Source organism: Physeter macrocephalus, chromosome 14 (assembly GCF_002837175.3).
Source record: "Physeter macrocephalus isolate SW-GA chromosome 14, ASM283717v5, whole genome shotgun sequence".
NCBI classification, from domain to species: domain Eukaryota; kingdom Metazoa; phylum Chordata; class Mammalia; order Artiodactyla; family Physeteridae; genus Physeter; species Physeter macrocephalus.
The window spans coordinates 94,984,725-95,004,071 of NC_041227.1; the positions used below are offsets into that span (position 1 = coordinate 94,984,725).

The 19,347-nt window shown below is 36.1% G+C and overlaps 1 protein-coding gene across 6 annotated transcripts in view; it reads right to left on the reverse strand.

Moving 5' to 3' along the window:
* NLK (nemo like kinase) overlaps positions 1 to 19,347 on the reverse strand; it is a 148,613-nt gene that overhangs the window by 43,861 nt on the left and 85,405 nt on the right. For all 6 annotated transcript variants that reach the window (XR_003683248.2, XR_003683250.2, XR_003683249.2 and 3 more), the window contains exons 2-3: positions 16,057 to 16,186; positions 7,543 to 7,598 (exon numbers count right to left, since the gene is read on the reverse strand). Coding sequence is in view for 2 of the 6 variants with exons in the window: in XM_007121767.4 (XP_007121829.1) it covers positions 7,543 to 7,598; positions 16,057 to 16,186 (186 nt within the window). In the remaining 4 variants the exon portion in view is untranslated. The remainder of the gene's footprint in view (positions 1 to 7,542; positions 7,599 to 16,056; positions 16,187 to 19,347) is intronic.

Below are 19,347 nucleotides of genomic sequence, written 5' to 3' on the forward strand. Positions count from 1 at the left end.
GCCCGTGGGTCATGGCTGCTGAGCCTGCGCATCCGGAGCCTGTGCTCCGCAATAGGAGAGGCCACAGCAGTGAGAGGCCCGCGTACCGCAAAAAAAAAAAAAGCAAAAAAACCCAAAACTGACTGATGCCTAGGATCCAACTCAAACCAATTAAATCTGAATCTCTGGTGCTCAACATTGCTAATTATTAGAGAAATGCAAATCAAAACTACCATGAGGCACCACCTCACACTGGTCAGAATGACCATAATTAAAAAGTCTACAAATAGCAAATGCTGGAGAGGGTGTGGAGAAAAGGAAACCCCCCTATTCTATTGGTGGGAATGTAAGCTGGGGCACCTACTATGGAGAACAGTATGGAGGTTCCTTAAAAAGCTAAAAATACAGTTGCCATATGATCCAGCAACCCCACTCTCCCACTCCTGGACACATATCCCAACAAAACTATAATTCAAAAAGATATACGCACCCCTCCTCCATGTTCACAGCAGCACTATTTACAACAGCCGAGACATGGAAACAATCTAAATGGCCATCGACAGATGATTGGATAAAGGAGATGTGGTGTATACACACACACACACACACACACACACACACACACACACACACACACAATGGACTATTACTCAGCCATAAAAAAGAATGAAATGATGCCATCTGCAGCCACATGGATAGACCTAGAGATTACTGTACTAGAAGTCAGTCCAAAAGAGAAAGACAAATACCATATGATATCACTTATATGTGGAACCAAAAATATGACACAAATGAACTTATCTACGAAAAAGAAATAGACCCACAGAGAGAACAGACTTGTGGTTGCCAAGAGAAAGTGGGGTGAGGGAGGGCTGTACTGGGAGTTTGGGACTAGCAAATGTAAACTATTCTATATAGAATGGATAAACAACAAGGTCCTACTGTACAGCACAGGGAACTATATTCAATATCCTGTAATGAACCATAATGGAAAAGATTATGAAAAAGAATATGTGTGTGTGTGTGCGTGTGCGTGTGCGTGTGTGTGTATCTCTCTGGGATGCAGGGTCTGTTCATTTCTTTTCTTTTCTTTTTTTTTTTAAAGTTCCCTAGGTGAATGTGATGTGCAGCCAGGGTAGAGATTCTCTACCCCTCAGTTTCTCAACTATCTGAACTCTAAAGACTTTCATTATTATTCTGCTTCATCCACTTCAAAGCGTGGCTTTAGATCTCAAAGGTACTACAAACTTGTTCTTCCTTTCTTAGAATAATCTCCATATTCAAACCACACAACTACTCCTGCTGAGCCTGCTATTTGCTGTCATCCCAACGTCTGTCTTTGGATCTTGCCTCTCCCCTTTCTCAGAGTACGCCAAGTCCTCTTCTGATTTCAACTGCTTCTCTACCGATGTGGCCAGCCATTCTGTAATGTTCTAAGCAGTCCCTCAGATTTCTTCATTTCCTTGTCTTGACTCTGTAAATACCCAACCAGTCATCAACTCGACAACCTAGGCTGTTGAGTACATGGCTAAAGAAGTCCCAATCAATTGCCAAAAATCCTTCTGTCCTTTCACTATCTTGTGCACAGTAGTCACTGCCTCTCAGCCCCAAAAGTCAGGTCCTTGTTAAGGTATTTTTAATTAAAAAAAAAAAAACTTTGGTAAAATATACATAATAAAAATTACCATTTTAACCAATTTTATGCGCACCATTCAGTGGCATTAAGCACAATCACAATGTTATGCAACTATCACCACTATCCAATTCTAGAACTTTCTCATCACCCAAACAGAAATTCTTTGTTAAGTTTATAAAGTACGCTTCCAATTCTGTCATTCCTCATCACAAAAATCTTTCATTGGGCCCTAAAATGCCTACTGAATAAAGACGAATTTCCTTAGTTCAACATTCAAGGCTCTCCATGACTTGGCCCTAACTAGCTTAATTTCTCATTATTCGTGCATTCTAAACTCTAGCCATTCCCTAAAAGATGCTAATACTTACTCCCTCCATTTGGAAAATCCACCCTCCTCAATGTTACCCATCCAAATCCTTCTCATCCTTCCATGCTCAACTGAAATGTCTTTTCCTCCACGAAGTCTTGTGTTTTCTTTTAAAGTCCCACATCACCTGTCTATATTCTTTTGGCACATTCTACCATATATAATAGTTTTTTCTTTACATCTTATCTCACCCCACAAACTTGAGGGAAACATTGTTCTTGAGGGAAAACATTAAGAGGCATCAGTGGGTTGAGAGCACTCTTGGCCCATTGGACCAGTCAACATGGGTTCAAATCCCAGCTCTATCATTTTTAAGTGACCTTGATCAAGTTATCTACCTCTCCGAGCTACAGTTTCTTCATCTTTAAAATGGAGATAAAGGTATTTAGAACAATGCCTGATATACTAAATTTTAAAAAATTAAAGAGCCAAAGAGTCAGTAGATACTAAGGTGGTTTAAGTCAGGAATTTTGCTGTTCTTGGATTGTTCTGCTAACTTTTCCTTGGTTTTGTCTTTCTGTGTCTCTGTCCTAGGCTTCAGGGCTAAGGAGCCAGAATTGGTGACAGTGGGTAAGTGAAAGTTTTTGTTTTAAATCATCAAATGCTTTTCAAGTAATCAGCTTGGAAACTAAAATGGGAAAGAGTGAAAAATCAGATTCTCAACACTCTCAGGATATGTAGATTTTTTTCTATCGCTATACTTTCCAACCTATATTATAATAATTATTTACATGATTGTATCCCCCACTAGATTACAAACTTGAAAGGCAGAGACTATCTTATTTATTTAGCACCTACTATATGTTAGGCACTGTTCTAAGTGCTGGGAATACAACAGTGAGCAAAACAGAAAAAAATTCCTGGTTCTAGGAACATAGCTGATGCTTATGCTTATTGAATAAATGAAGAGGAAATTCTAACAATATGGGAATCTTCCAAACTCCTGAAATGTAGATTTCTGGTCCTTGCTGGTACTGTTGTTGCAGAAAGAGTGTACTTATATATGCATATACACATTTTATTTTGTTTGTTCTTAGCTTTTCACTGGCTCCTAAGATTCCCTGAGGGTTATAGAGCTGTTTCATAGCACTAGGGAATTACATATTGTGTATATAAAATATAGTATACTAACACTATCAATTAAACTACTGCATCTGGGAGTAGTTTAAGTGATAGTATTACATTACTGCTTACCAAGGACCTTAACTGGCTGAAGTGGATGTGTAGGTTCCCTTGCTGCCTTTACAACAAGAAATTCCTGTTTAAACATTGCCTGCACAAACCAAACCTATTATTCAAACAGGGACATTTCTGAAAGTGAAAGGAGAAACTTATTTAGTATTTATACCAGGACATCACGTAAAATCCAGGAGTCCTGGCAAACTGGGACACACAGTCATCCCGTTAGACTTCTTGTTTCCATTGGTTTTAGGTTGTAATTGTTTCTAGCACAGAAGACCTGTACCATTCATATTCTTCTCCATAAAATGCTAAGATTATGTTTCAAGTTAAAAGGAAGCTTTTCCCAAAGCAAGCCAAATTTTAATTTCTAATCCAGTCAGCATCTAGTACTTTCTGGGAAGGGGCCTGTTTATGTTACAGAGTCCAGAATCCTGATGGAAGCATGATAAGTAATGTTTTCCAATCAAACAATTAGAAACTTGTTTCTCTTGGATGAAATTTCAGTAGGCTCAAAGTAATTAAATGCCAAACTGCTTTCAAACACACTTCCAAATAGGAACTCAAAGTGCAAAGTGAATAATGTAATCCTTTAACAAGCTGAAAGCTCAATTCAGAAAAAATATAATCTTTCTTAATTATTAAAGAATATATTTTCTAGGTGTATATATTGGATTTTAAAACTATGAAAACACAAAAGCTAAAAGATACAGAGGTCACAGTAGAATTTATTGCTCTTTCCATACCTGACTCATCTGTTGAACCCTGTAGGAAGATTTGTAAACAGTTATAATCATTGTCTTTTTAAAAGTTGCTTAAAGGGCTTCCCTGGTGGCGCAGTGGTTGAGAGTCCGCCTGCCGATGCAGGGGACACGGGTTCGTGCCCCGGTCCGGGAAGATCCCACATGCCACGTAGCGGCTAGGCCCGTGAGCCATGGCCGCTGAGCCTGCACGTCCAGAGCCTGTGCTCCGCAACAGGAGATGCCACAACAGTGAGAGGCCCGCGTACCGCAAAAAAAAAAAAAAAAGTTGCTTAAGGAGATATCTAAAGATGCATGGTCTTTCAAAACCCAAGCTAATTATTTGGTGGGCACTGATATAATCATTTTTATTACAGTTTTAGGGAAAAACATATGATTAACTGTGTGATACCCATGTTGACACTTATTGTGATTGTGACACTTGATTACATCAAAATGTTCATAGACCTCAGATTTTTGAAAATGATATTAACTATTCAATTAGTTTTTAAAAAGACCTGGTTTAAAATACTATTTGCAAAAACTTACATATGCAATATAACATCCCAATTTTCTAGTCTTAGGAAAAAGTGTAATGATATGGTACTGTATGCTCAATGGAAGATTACTAAAGATTATTTCTTTCCCTTTACAACTTAAATAATATGATATATATTTCTGACTCTATAAACTGACTCCTTTATCGACTAAATATTAGAACATCCATTAGACGAATAGCAATATGTGTACACAGAACTTACCTAAAACAAGAGCCTCAAACAGACCTCAAAAATAGTTTCTTCAAAGCACAATTCCAAGATCATATATTTAAAATTCAAAATATTATCCATTCTAAAATCCTCCAACTTGAAAAAAGCACTGTCTAAAACCATGTGTAATGTGTATGCCATGATTTTGAGATACTATAGTGGGAGCTGCTGGCACAGAGGGATAATATATTAAGTTGAAATCAAACAGTAACTTGAGATCCTATTAATCCTCAATATTTTTGTGTTGTAGGTAGTAAGTTTTATTTTTCAGAGGGAAACTGAGGGGAAAACTTTTTTTTGCTTTGACTACAACAAATTTATTTGTATTAAAAAGCACAGGACACAGAAAACTTTCTATTTAGAATATAAGAAGAATCAGGCAGAGCATATATGTAATAACTAAGGCACTTCTTACGTTTCCATTTAATAGCTGTTCTAAAACACATTTTAGTATTCTGTTTCCCAAGCTAAACCATGCCTTCCTAAAAAGTCTTTATAATCCTGTAGCAGCTATAGGTTTAATTCTTTTTTATGTTAACAGGATTTGGTGCTTTCCAAATGGCACCACCACTGGAAAACACCTCTTTTCTGTATATCATTCTACATATAGCTAAAAATTATACAACAGAAAAAAAGAATATTGAGGTTTAGGTTTGAAGGTTTTTCCATCTGTAGCCAGCTAATTACTGTGAAAGCACAGGTGTCAATCTTTTAACCTGAAGGTAAATAATTAAATAAAAAAGTAAAACATTTAAGTAAATGGTGTACTAGGGGTTCCATGAATATTTTATGACAAAGGCTTTTAATTTAAACATTCATGAGCAATTTTAGGGAAAGAATTTCATAGAAACATTCTGCTAGGTAATGAAATGGGATGAAATCAGCTACCAACCACTCATGGTTTTAAACCATAACTATGCTAAAATTTCCTCTGCTCTGCAAGTATTTGAAATAATAATGAATCCAGGATCTCCCAGACTCAAATTATGGCCTATAATAATAAGTGATTGAGAACTCCTAGCTTATAAAAGCACACATAGGGTTTTTAAAGGAATGACAAACCCAAGTACAAAAAATTAATGCCTGATGTAAACAATTCATGCTTGAACTATAAGACAGACATGGATATAATGAATTAGCTAAGTTCAGTGAAGAAAATCTAAAAATATTTGACATTTACTTAAAATACTCATATTCACCAATTATCTTATATGAAAACATTCTTTCCCCACAGATGGCCTAAGCGCAGTAAAGGGTTAACTCAGCAAATCTGGGTTGCCCCAAACCTACACATTCCAAAAGTCTTTAGGACTGGCCCCCGACTGACTCCTGGGAAATAACCTCTGAACTCTTGCAATATCTTGCCTCATATGAATGTCTTAGTATACCTGATGCTTTGGCCATACCAGATGGCTTATGCTAACAATGTGATTTATGGTGAACACCTGTTTTTGTTCACCTGGGGCCCTGGGCCAGCTGTATTAGTTCAACCTCTGGGTGAGGAGAAGGGAAGAGGGCTGAAGACTGAGTTGCTAAGGTCAGTCCCTAAGGCTCAATGACCTCCAATAAAAACCCTGGACACCAAGGCTCAGGTGAGCTGCCCTGGTCAATAACATTTACCTGTGTTGTCATACACTGTTGCTGGGAGAATTAAACTCTATCTGTGCAATTCCACTGGGAGAGGACAACTGGAACTTTGTGTCTGGTTTCTCTTGGACTCTGCCTTATGTACCTTTTTCCTTTGCTGATTTTAATCTATATCCTTTTGTTGTAATAAACTGTAACCGTGAGTAGAACAGCTTTCCTGGGTCTTTGAGTCCTTTCACTGAATCATCAACCCTGAGGGTGATCTTGGGGACCCCTGACATACCTGTAAACCCAGTAAAATTCTTATTTAATAAAGAAAATTTCTTAATTTCCAAAGAAGCAGAGACAGTATTACACACTCAGAGGAATGCCTTCTAGTATGTGGATGCCCTTCCCACCAAAAAAAGGATAAAGAAGGTGGCTCCTGGCCAGGTGTAGAAAGTTGCTTCTGCTGAATGAAACAAGTACTGCCCCCATCCTACCAGCTTCCTTCTTTTCTTCAGTGAGGAGCCAGGTAATCTTCAGGAAGTCTAAGAAATGGAATCCTTAATGCTCTCACCTCAGTTGCTACCACTGACCTATAGCTGAGGAGAAAAGAACTTTCTCAATCCTTCTATCCTTAGACTAATTTTATACTTTAAAAAAAAGGCTGTGTCAGAACCATCTGGCCTGGCCCAAGATCTCATTTTTGTATACCAAGAGGTATACAAAGACACTCTATCAGTCAGGAGCTGGTCAAGGGCCAGTCTCTTCTTTGGAATGTACAGGGGTGGAGCACTCCAAGTCCACTCAGTTAACCCTTTACTGCACAAAGGGATTAGTTCCACAAAGGACTGGTGGGATAAAATATCACCAAGAATTATAGTATTCAAGAGCTCTCTTTAATTTCCACCTTACCCCAAGTGGTGGATAAAAGGGCAGTATTACCTTCTTGACTGATTGGCAGTTGTTGTATAGTGATAAGAGCACTTTACTGAGTTCTACTACAACACAGCTGCCCCAACGGTTTCACCAGCAAAATGGGAATAGCGATACCTATCTTACAAGGGGATTAAGTGAAATATCTGTTCAGAAGTCTTGCTTTGTGGTATCACCACTCAGGATATATTGATAATGTTGTGCTTTGTCAGATACTTGGGATTTCAAAATTACCTGGTTCCAGGTACTCAACCACTTCTGCAAGGATGAGATTTAATACACTTCAAGGCATGAACCCCAGAAGGTGCTAGAAGAACAAATTAATAAAAAAGTGCTCCCTTCTTTCACATTCCCTGGTTAGGATACATTTCTTCAAAATAGTCAATGTGTGGAGGTTGGAGTATGTCAAGGGCAGAGAGTACCTGGGAAAAGGAAAAAAAAAAAAAAAGCCAAATTTAGAGAAACAAAAAAGAAACAAAATATGACATAAATGCAAAAAAACACTATTAACTCATTAATGATTTTAGGCTTGGTTACAACTGAACACTGAAGATTAACTAAATTTATCAATCAAGAAACATGGTCCAAAACATTAAGATAGGTTTTGTAAAATCACTATCAAAGATAATTTTATTTACGCCAATATGAGAGAGGCAATTGGATTATACTACATGCTACCAGAACCCCTGCACAGGAGAGTGCTGGAAAGAAATGCCCGGTTTTTAATAATCAGTGTTGCTCTAAGAGCATGAGGAGCCATATCTGCCATTCATTCCTTTACTCCTCTGTTCAAAAAATGTTTACTAAGTGCATTCTATCTAGCAGGTACTGTGGGAGGCTCTCGGGGAAAGCTGATGAATAAAACTGATAATCATCCCTGCTCTGGAGACCACAGGAGAGGAAGGCATTAAACAAATAGTTACACAAAAATATAATTGTGACATTTATTATTGTGAAGGAAAAAAGTAAAGAGGAGTGGGAGAAAGAGCGTCCCTGAAGCAAAACTACTCTAAGAGTTGAAGGGTGAATAGGTGTTGGTCAGGCAATGTAGAGGCACTGAGGCAAGAAAGAACCAGGCAGATTCTAGAAACAGAAATGCCAGTGCTTATGGAACATAGTGGGTGGGAAGAAAATAGACGGATAAAACAGAAGAGAAAGGCAGGGTTATATCACACAAAGTCTCTTTAAATTATGGTAAGTGTTTTGGATCTTATTCCAAGTACAAAAAAAGAAGTCACTAGGGTAGGAAAAAAAGACTTTAAGGCATCTGAAATTCAAGTCCTTTATAAAAGCAGCACACTACCAATGTAACTTCTGCCATCGAAACACAACAAATAGGCCTTCTTTCCCTACCAGCTGTTTATCTACTCTTTTAAGCGCCATCTATGATGTCACACCTAAGAATCTGAATCTATCTTGCTAATGAGAAATACCAGGCTCAAAGGATATAGAAGAAATTATTTGACAGGAAATAAACTGTGTAGTACAAGTTCAAATTTTCTGATCTTTAGCTTAGTTTTTTAAGAAACAAATTTTTTTATTATGGAGAATTTCAAACATATAAAAGTGGGCAGAATAGTAAAAAGAATACACATGTAATCAAGACCTGGCCTTAGTAGTTATCTACACATGACCATTCTTGCTTCATCTATGCCCTCCACACTCCCTATATAATTTTGAAGAAAATACAAGACTTATTTCAGCTATGCATCAGTAAATATCTCTAAAAGATAAAAACTTCAAAAAAGTACAATTATTAAATCTGAAAATTTACTGTTTTTCAATACCATCAAATATCCAGTGCTCAAATTTCTAATTTTCTTATTTTTTTAAAAAAAGTTTGTTAATCTAAATCAGGAGCTGAAGAAGATTTATATATTATGGTTGATTTATGTCTTTCAAGTTTTACCTACAGATTTCTCCTCCATTTCTTTCTCTTTTCCCCTTGCAATTTATGTATGGAAGGAACCTTGTTCATTTTAAAGGTTACTCTTTTTTCAGCCAAGAGTTTGTCACTTTAAAATTTTTAATTAAACTAAAACTTCCTGTATTGAAAAAACCTTCACTCACTTTAAAACCAGTTAAATATAAAGGTTTTAAAATAGTTTAGATGTTTTATAAAGAATATATTTCCTTTCTGAATTAAAATGTTTATACTTAGACTCTTCGTATAAATGGAAAATAACAGATTTTCCAGTTCCTTCAAAGAATAATTTTTATCATATGAAAGAAATTATTTCATTTCTATATTTTAAAAAACCTATAATTAGCTAGTGTCACAAATTCACATAAATTCATTTCTCATTATGTGACAGAAAAAATTTTAACATGAATATTTGATGCTTGTGGAAGGCAGTTAAAAATTAATGTTTTACTTGACATCTTTTGGACTCTAAGCTCTGTATCTGAACAACATACATCCTGTCTTGGGGGAAAACAGAATGCAATGAGTGACAGCGTCCATTAGACAAAGCTATTTTACACTTCAAGTCTATCTGCTATAATTAGAGGTTATCTAAAGGAAAGTGACAACCATACATTTTAAACCTTGATAGAGAAGAATGAGGCTTTCTTACTCCAAATTTGATGAGGCTTTTTGTAGAAAAGCCATATAAAACAGGGTTAGACATTTGCACCAAAGCATTTAGCTGTGATTCTTAGCTTCGAAGGTACAATATTTTAAACTCTGCCTGGAATTTTTGAAATGGCTGTTGTCTTATACTCCTGTTCTTTCTACCACCTCAAAATGTTTATCGGATGATGGCATTCCACAGTGTTTCTAGGTGGCAAAAACAGTGCTTAGACCATTAGAGATGATCCATGAATCTCAGAAGTGGTGTAAATGAGGAAGTGAGAAGGAATAGTAGCAGAGTTTCAAACTCCAGACTTCATGCCTGACTCACTATTTAAAAAGCCAAAGTCCTTCTATAACCCCTCTACTATCTGTGGGAATAAAGTACATGAGATTAGCCCTATGATGTAAATAGGAGGACCCTTGTAAAGACTGACTTGCAAAGAGTCAAAGTATCCCAAAATACCACAGACTCGTCAGAGGATCTCAAATACCAAAAAAAAAGCAAGCAGACTTGTTTAATTAAAAAATGAACTAAAGCTACATCCTTAGATAATGGTCATTACCAGTGTCTCAGCATACTTCTCAAATCTTAAGAGTTGGACAAAAGCTCATTGCGGTAGCTGCTTTTTAGAATTTTAACCTCTGTGATGTTAGAAGATTCACTATCAATTGGTTACATGATGAGTTAATGGCTTAGTGTTTTTTTTTAGTTAATCCTTTATCAATAAAACAGTTGCTGTGAACAATCGCAATCCTAAATGTAAAGACTAAAAATTTAACTGTTTGTAGAGCGCATTCCCATATTTAAGCAAAGGAGCTCCCACTTCCCCATTATCTCACCATCACCCCCACCCGGAATAGATTTCAAGTCCTTTAAGGTAGTGACTATTACTATTACTATTTTTTATAGAGTTGTAAGATATAGTAAAGTATACAAATCCTAAGTGTATAATCTGATTAATTTTTACATACAAAGTGTATAACAAGATAAATATTTACTCCATGGTTAAAATCTAGATCAAGAAATTAAGGATTTCAAGGCGCCCCTTGCTCCTTTCCAGTCAAAACCCATCTCTGCTCAGAGGTTACAATTATTCTCATTTCCATCACCACAGACTCCTTTTGCCTGTCCTTGAACTTTATACAAATTGAATCATAATGAAGACCTTTGTATATGACTTCTTTCATTTACTGTTACGCCTGTGAGATAAACCTATGTGTGGATCCTCATCTTTTTATTGATGTGTAGTATACCATTATATGAACTAACACAATGTATTTATCCAGAGTACTGCTGGCAAACTTTTGGGTTGTTTCCAAATGGTATCATGAATAAAGTTTCTATGAACATTTTTGTACATGTCCTTTGGTAGATATATGCAGTCATTTGTCTTGAGTATACCAAAGAGTACAACTGCTGGGTCATTGGGCAGGTGTATATTTAGCTTTAGCAGAAACTGCCAGGTTTCCTAAGTGGTTTTACGAATTTACATTCTCACCAGCAATGATGAGTTTCAGCTGATTCGCATCCTTGTCAACACTGGGTATTGTCAGTCTTTTATTTAAGCCATTCTGGTGAGTATATAGTAGTATCTCACTAGTCTTAATTTACATTTCTCTGATGACTAACGACTTTGAGCAGTTTGTCATATGCTTATTAGCCATTTGGTTATCCTTTTATGTGAAATTCTTGATTAAGTCTTTTACTGATGGGCAAAAATTCTTGATTTGAAGAAGCTCTTTATAAGATATATGATGTTTAGATACAGAATTTACAGTCTGAAAAATGTCAAGTAAAATATTTATTTCTAATGGTCTTCCTCAAATGCTAAATATTTATTTTAAAACTTGTTCTATCACATAATATATTCTGGAAACAAGTTTTTTGTTGGATAATGCCTGAGGTCTGTCTTTTCATTCTCTTAAACTTCTGATGAGCATTAATTTTTAAGGTTAATGGTGTCCTGTTTAACACATTTTTAATGTTAATGGTGTCCTGTTTAACACTTTTTTTAAAAAAAGGTCAATGCTTTACTTGTCTAGTTAAGAAATCTTTGCTTATTTCAAAGTCGTGAAGACATTTTCCTATGTTTTATTCCAGAAGCTTTGTTATTTTACTTTTCATATTTAACTCTATGATCCATTTTGAATTAATTTATGTATATGTCAAGAAGTAGATTTTTTTATATGGATATCTAATTGATTACTGTTTATTTATTTGTTTTTAAAAGTCTTTATTGAATTTGTTACAATATTGCTTCTGTTTCATGTTTTGGTTTTTTGGGCACGAGGCACGCGGGATCTTAGCTCCCCAACCAGGGATCGAACCCACACCCCCTTCATTGGAAGGTGAAGTCTTAACCACTGGACTGCCAGGAAAGTCCCTGATTCCTGTTTATTGAAATGGCTATCCATTTCCCTCTGGATTGCAGTGGCACCTGTCTTGTAAATCAGGTGGACATGTATGTGTATGTCAGTTTATAGACTCTATTCTGTTCCATTAATCTATTTTTCTGTCCTTGTGCTGCCTTGATTATTATAGCTTCATATTTTTCAAGTGTGAATCTCCAACTTTGTTCAACTTCTTCAAGATTGTCTTGAGTATTTTAGGTCTTTTCCATTTCCATAAACTTTAGAATGTTTGTCAATTTCCACATACACATACACATAAAACCCTGCTGGGATTCTCTTTGGGATTACATTGAATACATAGTTCAACTTGGGAAGAACATGGTTATTAACCACAGTGAGTATTCCAATTCATGAACACAAGAGCCTGTATTATTTTAAATGCATCAAGAATCTGCTCAGTACCACAAATTTTAGGCACAGAGCACACAAAACCAAATCCACTGATAAGTAACTTATTCTAAGTATCCTTTGCCTTTTCACACTCCTTAGCAGCAGAACCATTAGCATTAATAATGTCTGCAGCCAAACAGCTTGTCTGCGTTCAGAGAAGGGTCCTACTGGTATGATTCTTTATCCTACTTATGAACCTAGAGAGGCCTTATTTGAGTTAGTTCAGTCAGACTATACAAAGGAAAACAAATGATCCCCCTTTGCCTTCACTACCTCCTCTTTTGCCTCCTCTACTCCAGAACTAAAAGGTTGGGAAAGAGTAACTCCAAGACAGATCACTGAGGTTATCATTCCAGACTCTGAGATTTCATATTTTTTTTCCCTGTCACTTTCACTCACTCACTTCCTCTTCAATAGACTGACTACCTACCATGTGCTTAGTGCTATTGCCTAAGGACAAGAAAAACCCAAGAACTCTATTACAGGGGCTCTTAGCAGGAATCAATGGGTCCTAAGGAGGCACTGGATGGGCATTAAAGGACTAGTAAAAGTCTAAAATGACATAAAAATTATGTGTATATGTATTTTTCCAAAAGAGGGTTCATGGCATTCATCAGATTGTCAAAGAATGAAAAAACCCTCAGTCATCCTTTTTCCATGCTGATAAAATGACACTGTGTGTGTGTGTGTGTGTGTGTGTGTATGTACACACACGCACAAGTGCACAGATGGGCAAAGTAGAGAATATTTTGTCAGATTTTATAATAGCTCAGATTCTGACTAGACACTACTGAGAGGCCTAAACAACATCAATCTTTAGAAAGTTAAACCCATTTCTGTTTCTCTAAGTTGCTACATCAAGGCGAACCTATCCCTTTAAGATGAACAACCTTTAAGGAAAAAAATGTGCGTGTGTGCGTGTATGTGTATCTCAATCAGTCGGATCACCTGAAATCAATGAATATGATACAATGACTTTGAAGGTTCTGTTCAAAAGAAAATCTAAAGGCTTCCAGGGTTTTGCAGCTATTCTCTGACACATAAAAAGCCATCCAAATTAAAATCCAACCTTCCTACAACAGCCAGGTTAATCTTTCTAAATGCCATTTTCATCATGACATTCCTTTCTTTTCCTTCTCTTCAATCAAATGTTAATCTTAAAAGGCTCATCTTAAGGTTTCTCCCTGTTTAAAGCATCTTTGAGATTCTAAGTCCATGACAATTACTCTTTTTCTTAATAGTACAATACTTGTCTGTCATCTTTCACCTGAGAAGCTTTAAAAAAATACAGCTACCTGGGTCTCAACCCCAGAGATTACAATGTAGTAGGTCTGGGATGAAACCCACGAATCTGCATTTTTAAGGCTCACTTGGTGATTCAAATATATTTTTAGGTTTGGTTGCCCAGATTTTCACTATGAGCAGAACACACAGTGTCCTGTATTAATGTTTAACCATGCAGGCAGTCCTCCCACAGCACTGTTATCACAGTATCACATTACTAAACTCCGTGAGGGTAGAAACCCCTAGAAGCTGATGTAGTTTAGGGATATAGGATGTGCACAATAAATGTTTACAGAATTAATGAATATGGGCCCTGAAGCAAGACAGATTTAGACTTCAATCTTGTGCCACCTTGACCTTGGGCAAATTACTTAACTCTAAGCTTTGGTTTCCTCCTCTGTAAAGTAGGGATAATAAGCCCTATCTGACAAGACTTTTAAGTATTAAATTAATATATGTAAAGCATCTACACATTTTCTGACACTTGGTAACAAATGCTTAAACACCTGGCCCACTTCCTTCAAAAAAAGGACCATGTTTTGAACTTTTTTTTGTATTCTCCACATGACCTAGCACTGCACTCTGCACACAGGACACAATTAATAAACATCTGTTGTCTTAACTACATCAAATACCAGTTGCCTCTTAGACTGGCATTCCACACATACCAGGTATGCTGGCCCTGAGATGCTTTTGTAGATCTCAGTGCACAGCATAAAATCATTATGTATAAAATAGTGGTGCCATGATGTCCCATCTCCAACTATCTGCCTCACTTTTGAACATTCCCACAGAAATCACAAGCACTCTTTTACGATACAGCTCAGGAGCTCTGAACAGAGTTGCTGTGTTTTAGTATGCGTGATTTTCAAGAATGCAGTTTGTTTCTTTTCTTACACTACTCACTCTGACACTATCTTTGTAACTTAATTAGTTACTCTATAGGAATGAGTCATGAGCAAGGACAGCAACTTATACAGATAGCAGCCTATTACACCATCCCTCCTTTATAAAAGAAGCCAAGACAGGTTTGAATAAACCACTGAAACCCTTAGTAAGTGAATTTCTGATGCCACCTTCAAAATATTTCTTCACTGTGGACCCCTTTACTTGAGTCTCTGACAATGTACATAAGGTTTGTACTCTTTGATGCTGGGGTGGCACTCACTCAGGCAAATTCAAGAAATAAATAACAAAGCAAGCACTAGACATCATTCTAAAATCACTTCCAAAATTTCAGGAAACAGTCATAAAATAGCAACTGGAATGATGTTTTCAAAGTTACTGAAACAAACACATTGCTAGGCAGTTCCAACTGAATGAAAGACAAGCAGTTACTTTCTAAAAATGTTTAAGGAAAATGGATTTCAAGAGGGGTAATCAATAAAGTGAAATGTGTCAAACCAAGGAGCTTCAAGTGAACATATTATAAGTTTGATATTCCTAGTTTTACCAAATAGTTCAAACTTTTACGAATTTATCTCTTAAAGTGTGACCTACACTTCGGCCAAAGTTCTTCGGGTTCCTGTGCAAACAAGCAGTCAGACTCACAAGAAATTACTGTTTTCCTGATTTTTATTTCAGCAATTAAAATAGCGCTGGTTGAGTACCAAATGCAGAATGTGAGGCAGTTTTTCTTTTTATATGAAACTGAAAACTAAGAGTCCAATGCTAACATCCCCCAGGTAAATTTTACACATACCAAACTTTTAATTCAGGATTAGTTGAGAAGAGGCTCTCTCAAACCACTGTGATTCTATTTCCCCACGAATCCTGACATCTCTAAACACAGCCATAAATAAGATAAACTATGTTATCTTTAAAAGCTGTATTGTTTTTAAGAGGAGAAACTTTTTTCTCACATCTTTAATCTCTGGTTTAAAATATTAAGATATAAATGAAGCATTTAAAATCAGGGGCCAATTACTTCTATTTAAATCACTCAGACTACGGTATTATACTCTATTTTTATGTTGTACATTAGTATTGTTCCCAAGCTAAATATTAACATTTGCTTTAAATCAATTAATATTTATCTGTCAATCAATAAATCCTAGAATTCACTTAAATTTGCTCATTCACACAAAAGGTCTAATTTGTCTCAGGTTTCCAAATCCCTTAATATGGTACACGTACCCTTTTTAACTCTCTTTTGCTCTTTACTAATATAATCAAACATACTTAGGAAATAATTTATCCCAAACACTGATTTCACTTACATTATCATGTTTAAAAAAACACAACATCTTCAATTCCCGGAAGACCCTTTTGCAAGAGACCAGATTCTGGAAGACGTTGGGCATCTTTTTGAGTGCTACTCTCTTTCCATCTCTTGGATCTGTTACTGACCTAAAGACACAATATTTAGGGGGAGAGGAAAAAAAGACAGAGAAATCAATCCCAAACTTTGTTCTTCAATGTTTCAGAGCATGACAAATACCTTCATGTTAAAACACTCAATATTAAATCCACTTAATAATGCTTCAGGTATCAGTGAGAAAGATAAAAAAAAGTATAATCAAAGAGAATGTTTAGCCCACCCAACTCATTTGCCATGCTTTTTTCTTTTTTTAAAATCCCTGTCTAAATTTCTATAAACACTTAACCTTCCTGAGAGGTCACTTAGCAATACATCTGAGGTAGGAGGGCTACTAGTGGTAAAGCCATTTTAAAGACGGGAGAACAAGTATTGAACATTAACACGACTGAAGTCAAATTAGTTTTATGCTTTATTTTCAGAACCAAATTCAAGATGGAAGAGGTGTTCATTCAGATGTGGTCACTTTTAGTTGAATGTAGAGAATACAATTTGAGTATTTTGGCTTCTTATATAAATGAAACATCTTTTAGTAATACGGGTTTCAGTACATTTCAGGACAGCTTAGGGGCTGTAGCTTCTAGGTTATGGTAACTTCTTCCCTTTTGTTTCTCAGTTCTTGGTATGATGGCTGCCTCTTATGGTTACTCTCTCTTTAATAGCTCAGTGTCCACCTTTTCTCTCTTTTAGCCTTCTAACACCTATATTGCCAACTCCTTGTATTATATTTCCCTGTGTTTGAAATACTAATGTGTTTCCATTTTTCTGATTGGACCCAATCGATACATATTAAATCAAAGAGTTTTGCTAAACATGGCCAATTGGCCATCTGGCTAATCGAGTTTCCATGAATTAACCTAAAGCTTTTTTCCTTCCACCCATCGGTGATGACTGGTTGTCTTTGTAGAATTTATTCCTGTCAGATTTATTTTCCTAGATTCCTATCATGCTCGGCTACCATTATCTTTCATTTTCTGTTTCAGCCATTCAATGCTTTGGCTATTCCTCCCCGATTTGTATCATTTTGAAATCTGGTCTGTATGTCATCAATGCCTTTATCCAAGTTGTTAATTAAAGTTTAGAACAGGACTGAGGACAGAGCTCTGCAACAGATACAACACTAGAAGCCATCTATGAGGCCGGCATCCAATCATTAATCTGTGTATGGTTAGTCAATTAATTATTTAATTAACTACAATCACTCAGTTTATTTCTTCATCTTGTCCACAAGGAAATAAGACACTCATCAAATTGGCTTCCTGAAAATAAAGCATTCCTATTTTTTACCTAAAAATCATACCAAACTTCTTTATGAATATCACTTCTTTATAAATTTATCTTAGTGATTGCTACTTCCTAAGTTCTTGTAAAACTCTTAAACGGTGCATTCTAGTATTTTTAAAACAGCATGAGGACTTCACTTTCTCCCACTGATTGAAAATTTGCTAAAACAATTAAGTATTATCATTTTCAAGTCTTCAATAGCTTGAAATGTAATTCAACTAGGCTAAGAGACCTAACATTTTTGACTGTTGTTTAAAAAACACCAACCAAAATCCACAACACTGCTTAGAATCCACATAATCTAGGAAAGTAAAATAGGAAGGAATCCAAATATAATACTATATTGACTATTAAAAATTTTTTCCTGTTTAAATATACCACTTCTGTAGCTAGATACTAGAAGATAAAAAAAGTCAATGAAACAGCAAGGAAGGGAAATTCTGGATCACACATTGCACAGTAGTCATTGCCTCTCGAGTCTTCTTTAATCTAGAACAGTTAATTAGCATTTCTTTATCTTTTATGACATTGCCATTTTGGAAGAGTACAGGCCAGTTATTTTGTAGACTGTTCCTCAGTTTGGGTCTATCTGGCATTTTCTTGAGATTAGATTCAGGTTCTGTATTTTTCACAGGAATAACACAGATGTCTTCTTAGCGCACCACGTTAGGAGCCCCATGAAGTCGATTTTTCCCATTACTGGTGATAACTTTGATCACTTGGATGAGGTGTCTGTCAGGTTTCTCCACTGCAAAGTTACTATTTTTTCCCTTTGTAACTATGTAAATATGCTATTCCTCATCAAACTTTGACCCACTACCTTTAGCATCCATGGATGTTTTTTTGCCCGAATCAATGATTATTACTATGATGTTGCCAAATGGTACTTTAATAATTTTTAATATGTCTAACAGCTAGACTGCATAATAAATATTAATTTTTAAAAATGAGTAAATTGATTTAACACAATACCCTTTCCAAAGACCTCATGCAGCAATACTTTGCAACTTCTGACTTCTTACTGATCTTGACCCTACTGTGGCGAGGAAAGCTGCTTTAAGATAAACACACTCCTGGCTCAAGGTTAATACTGTGCCTTGTAATGTTTTAAGGTAAAATTCACAAAGCAGCATTTTATTATTCATGCAAAAGCCAGTCATGCCTGTGGCTGGTAACAATATAATCTCATGAATGTGAATGGCAGTGCAGTAATTTCACGCCATGTTGAGTTTGTTCTCTCTTAACTTGAAGTAGCAGATGCTTTAGTTCAGCACAAACAGTATCACAGAACACAGATAAGTGTGGAAGCCTGTAAGACAGGAATTCTTTTATTTTCTTTGTTACTGAAAGGCTTGCTGTGCTTAGTTTCTCTGCTGCTGCAATACCCTGGTTATTTCAACTGCACTTGTTAATGAAGCTCCAGCTGTAGAGGTAATGAACAACATTTAGGGCAACTTTCCTCATTTCAGAAAAAAGGAGCCATCCTTCGACCTACAATTCACTTATGACCAGTTACTTTCTCTAAAATACTGTTCGCTCTAAATGAAAACAGTGCATCTGTCATTTCATCTGATTACCTTCATAATCATTCAAGTTATAGTAAAAGGCACTTACTTCCTCAGTTTTAAATTAACATTTGATTCTGTAAACACTACATTAAAAATAATGTTTTAGAAAGAGAAAAACAAAAACAAAACAATAAAGTTTTAAGGGTTGTGAGAAAGAATCTTTTCTTACATCTGCTCCGAGTACATCAATCCTTCTCTGCACTTAGAATTTAAGTTCAACTGCTTTTTAAACAGCCAAAAGAATCCACGAGCCATTCTTCAGAGAGATACAGAGTCAGTCAAAAGAGTACAATACCAAAACAGGAAGCTTTTCAGATCTGGTTGTGGTCGTTTTGTTGTAG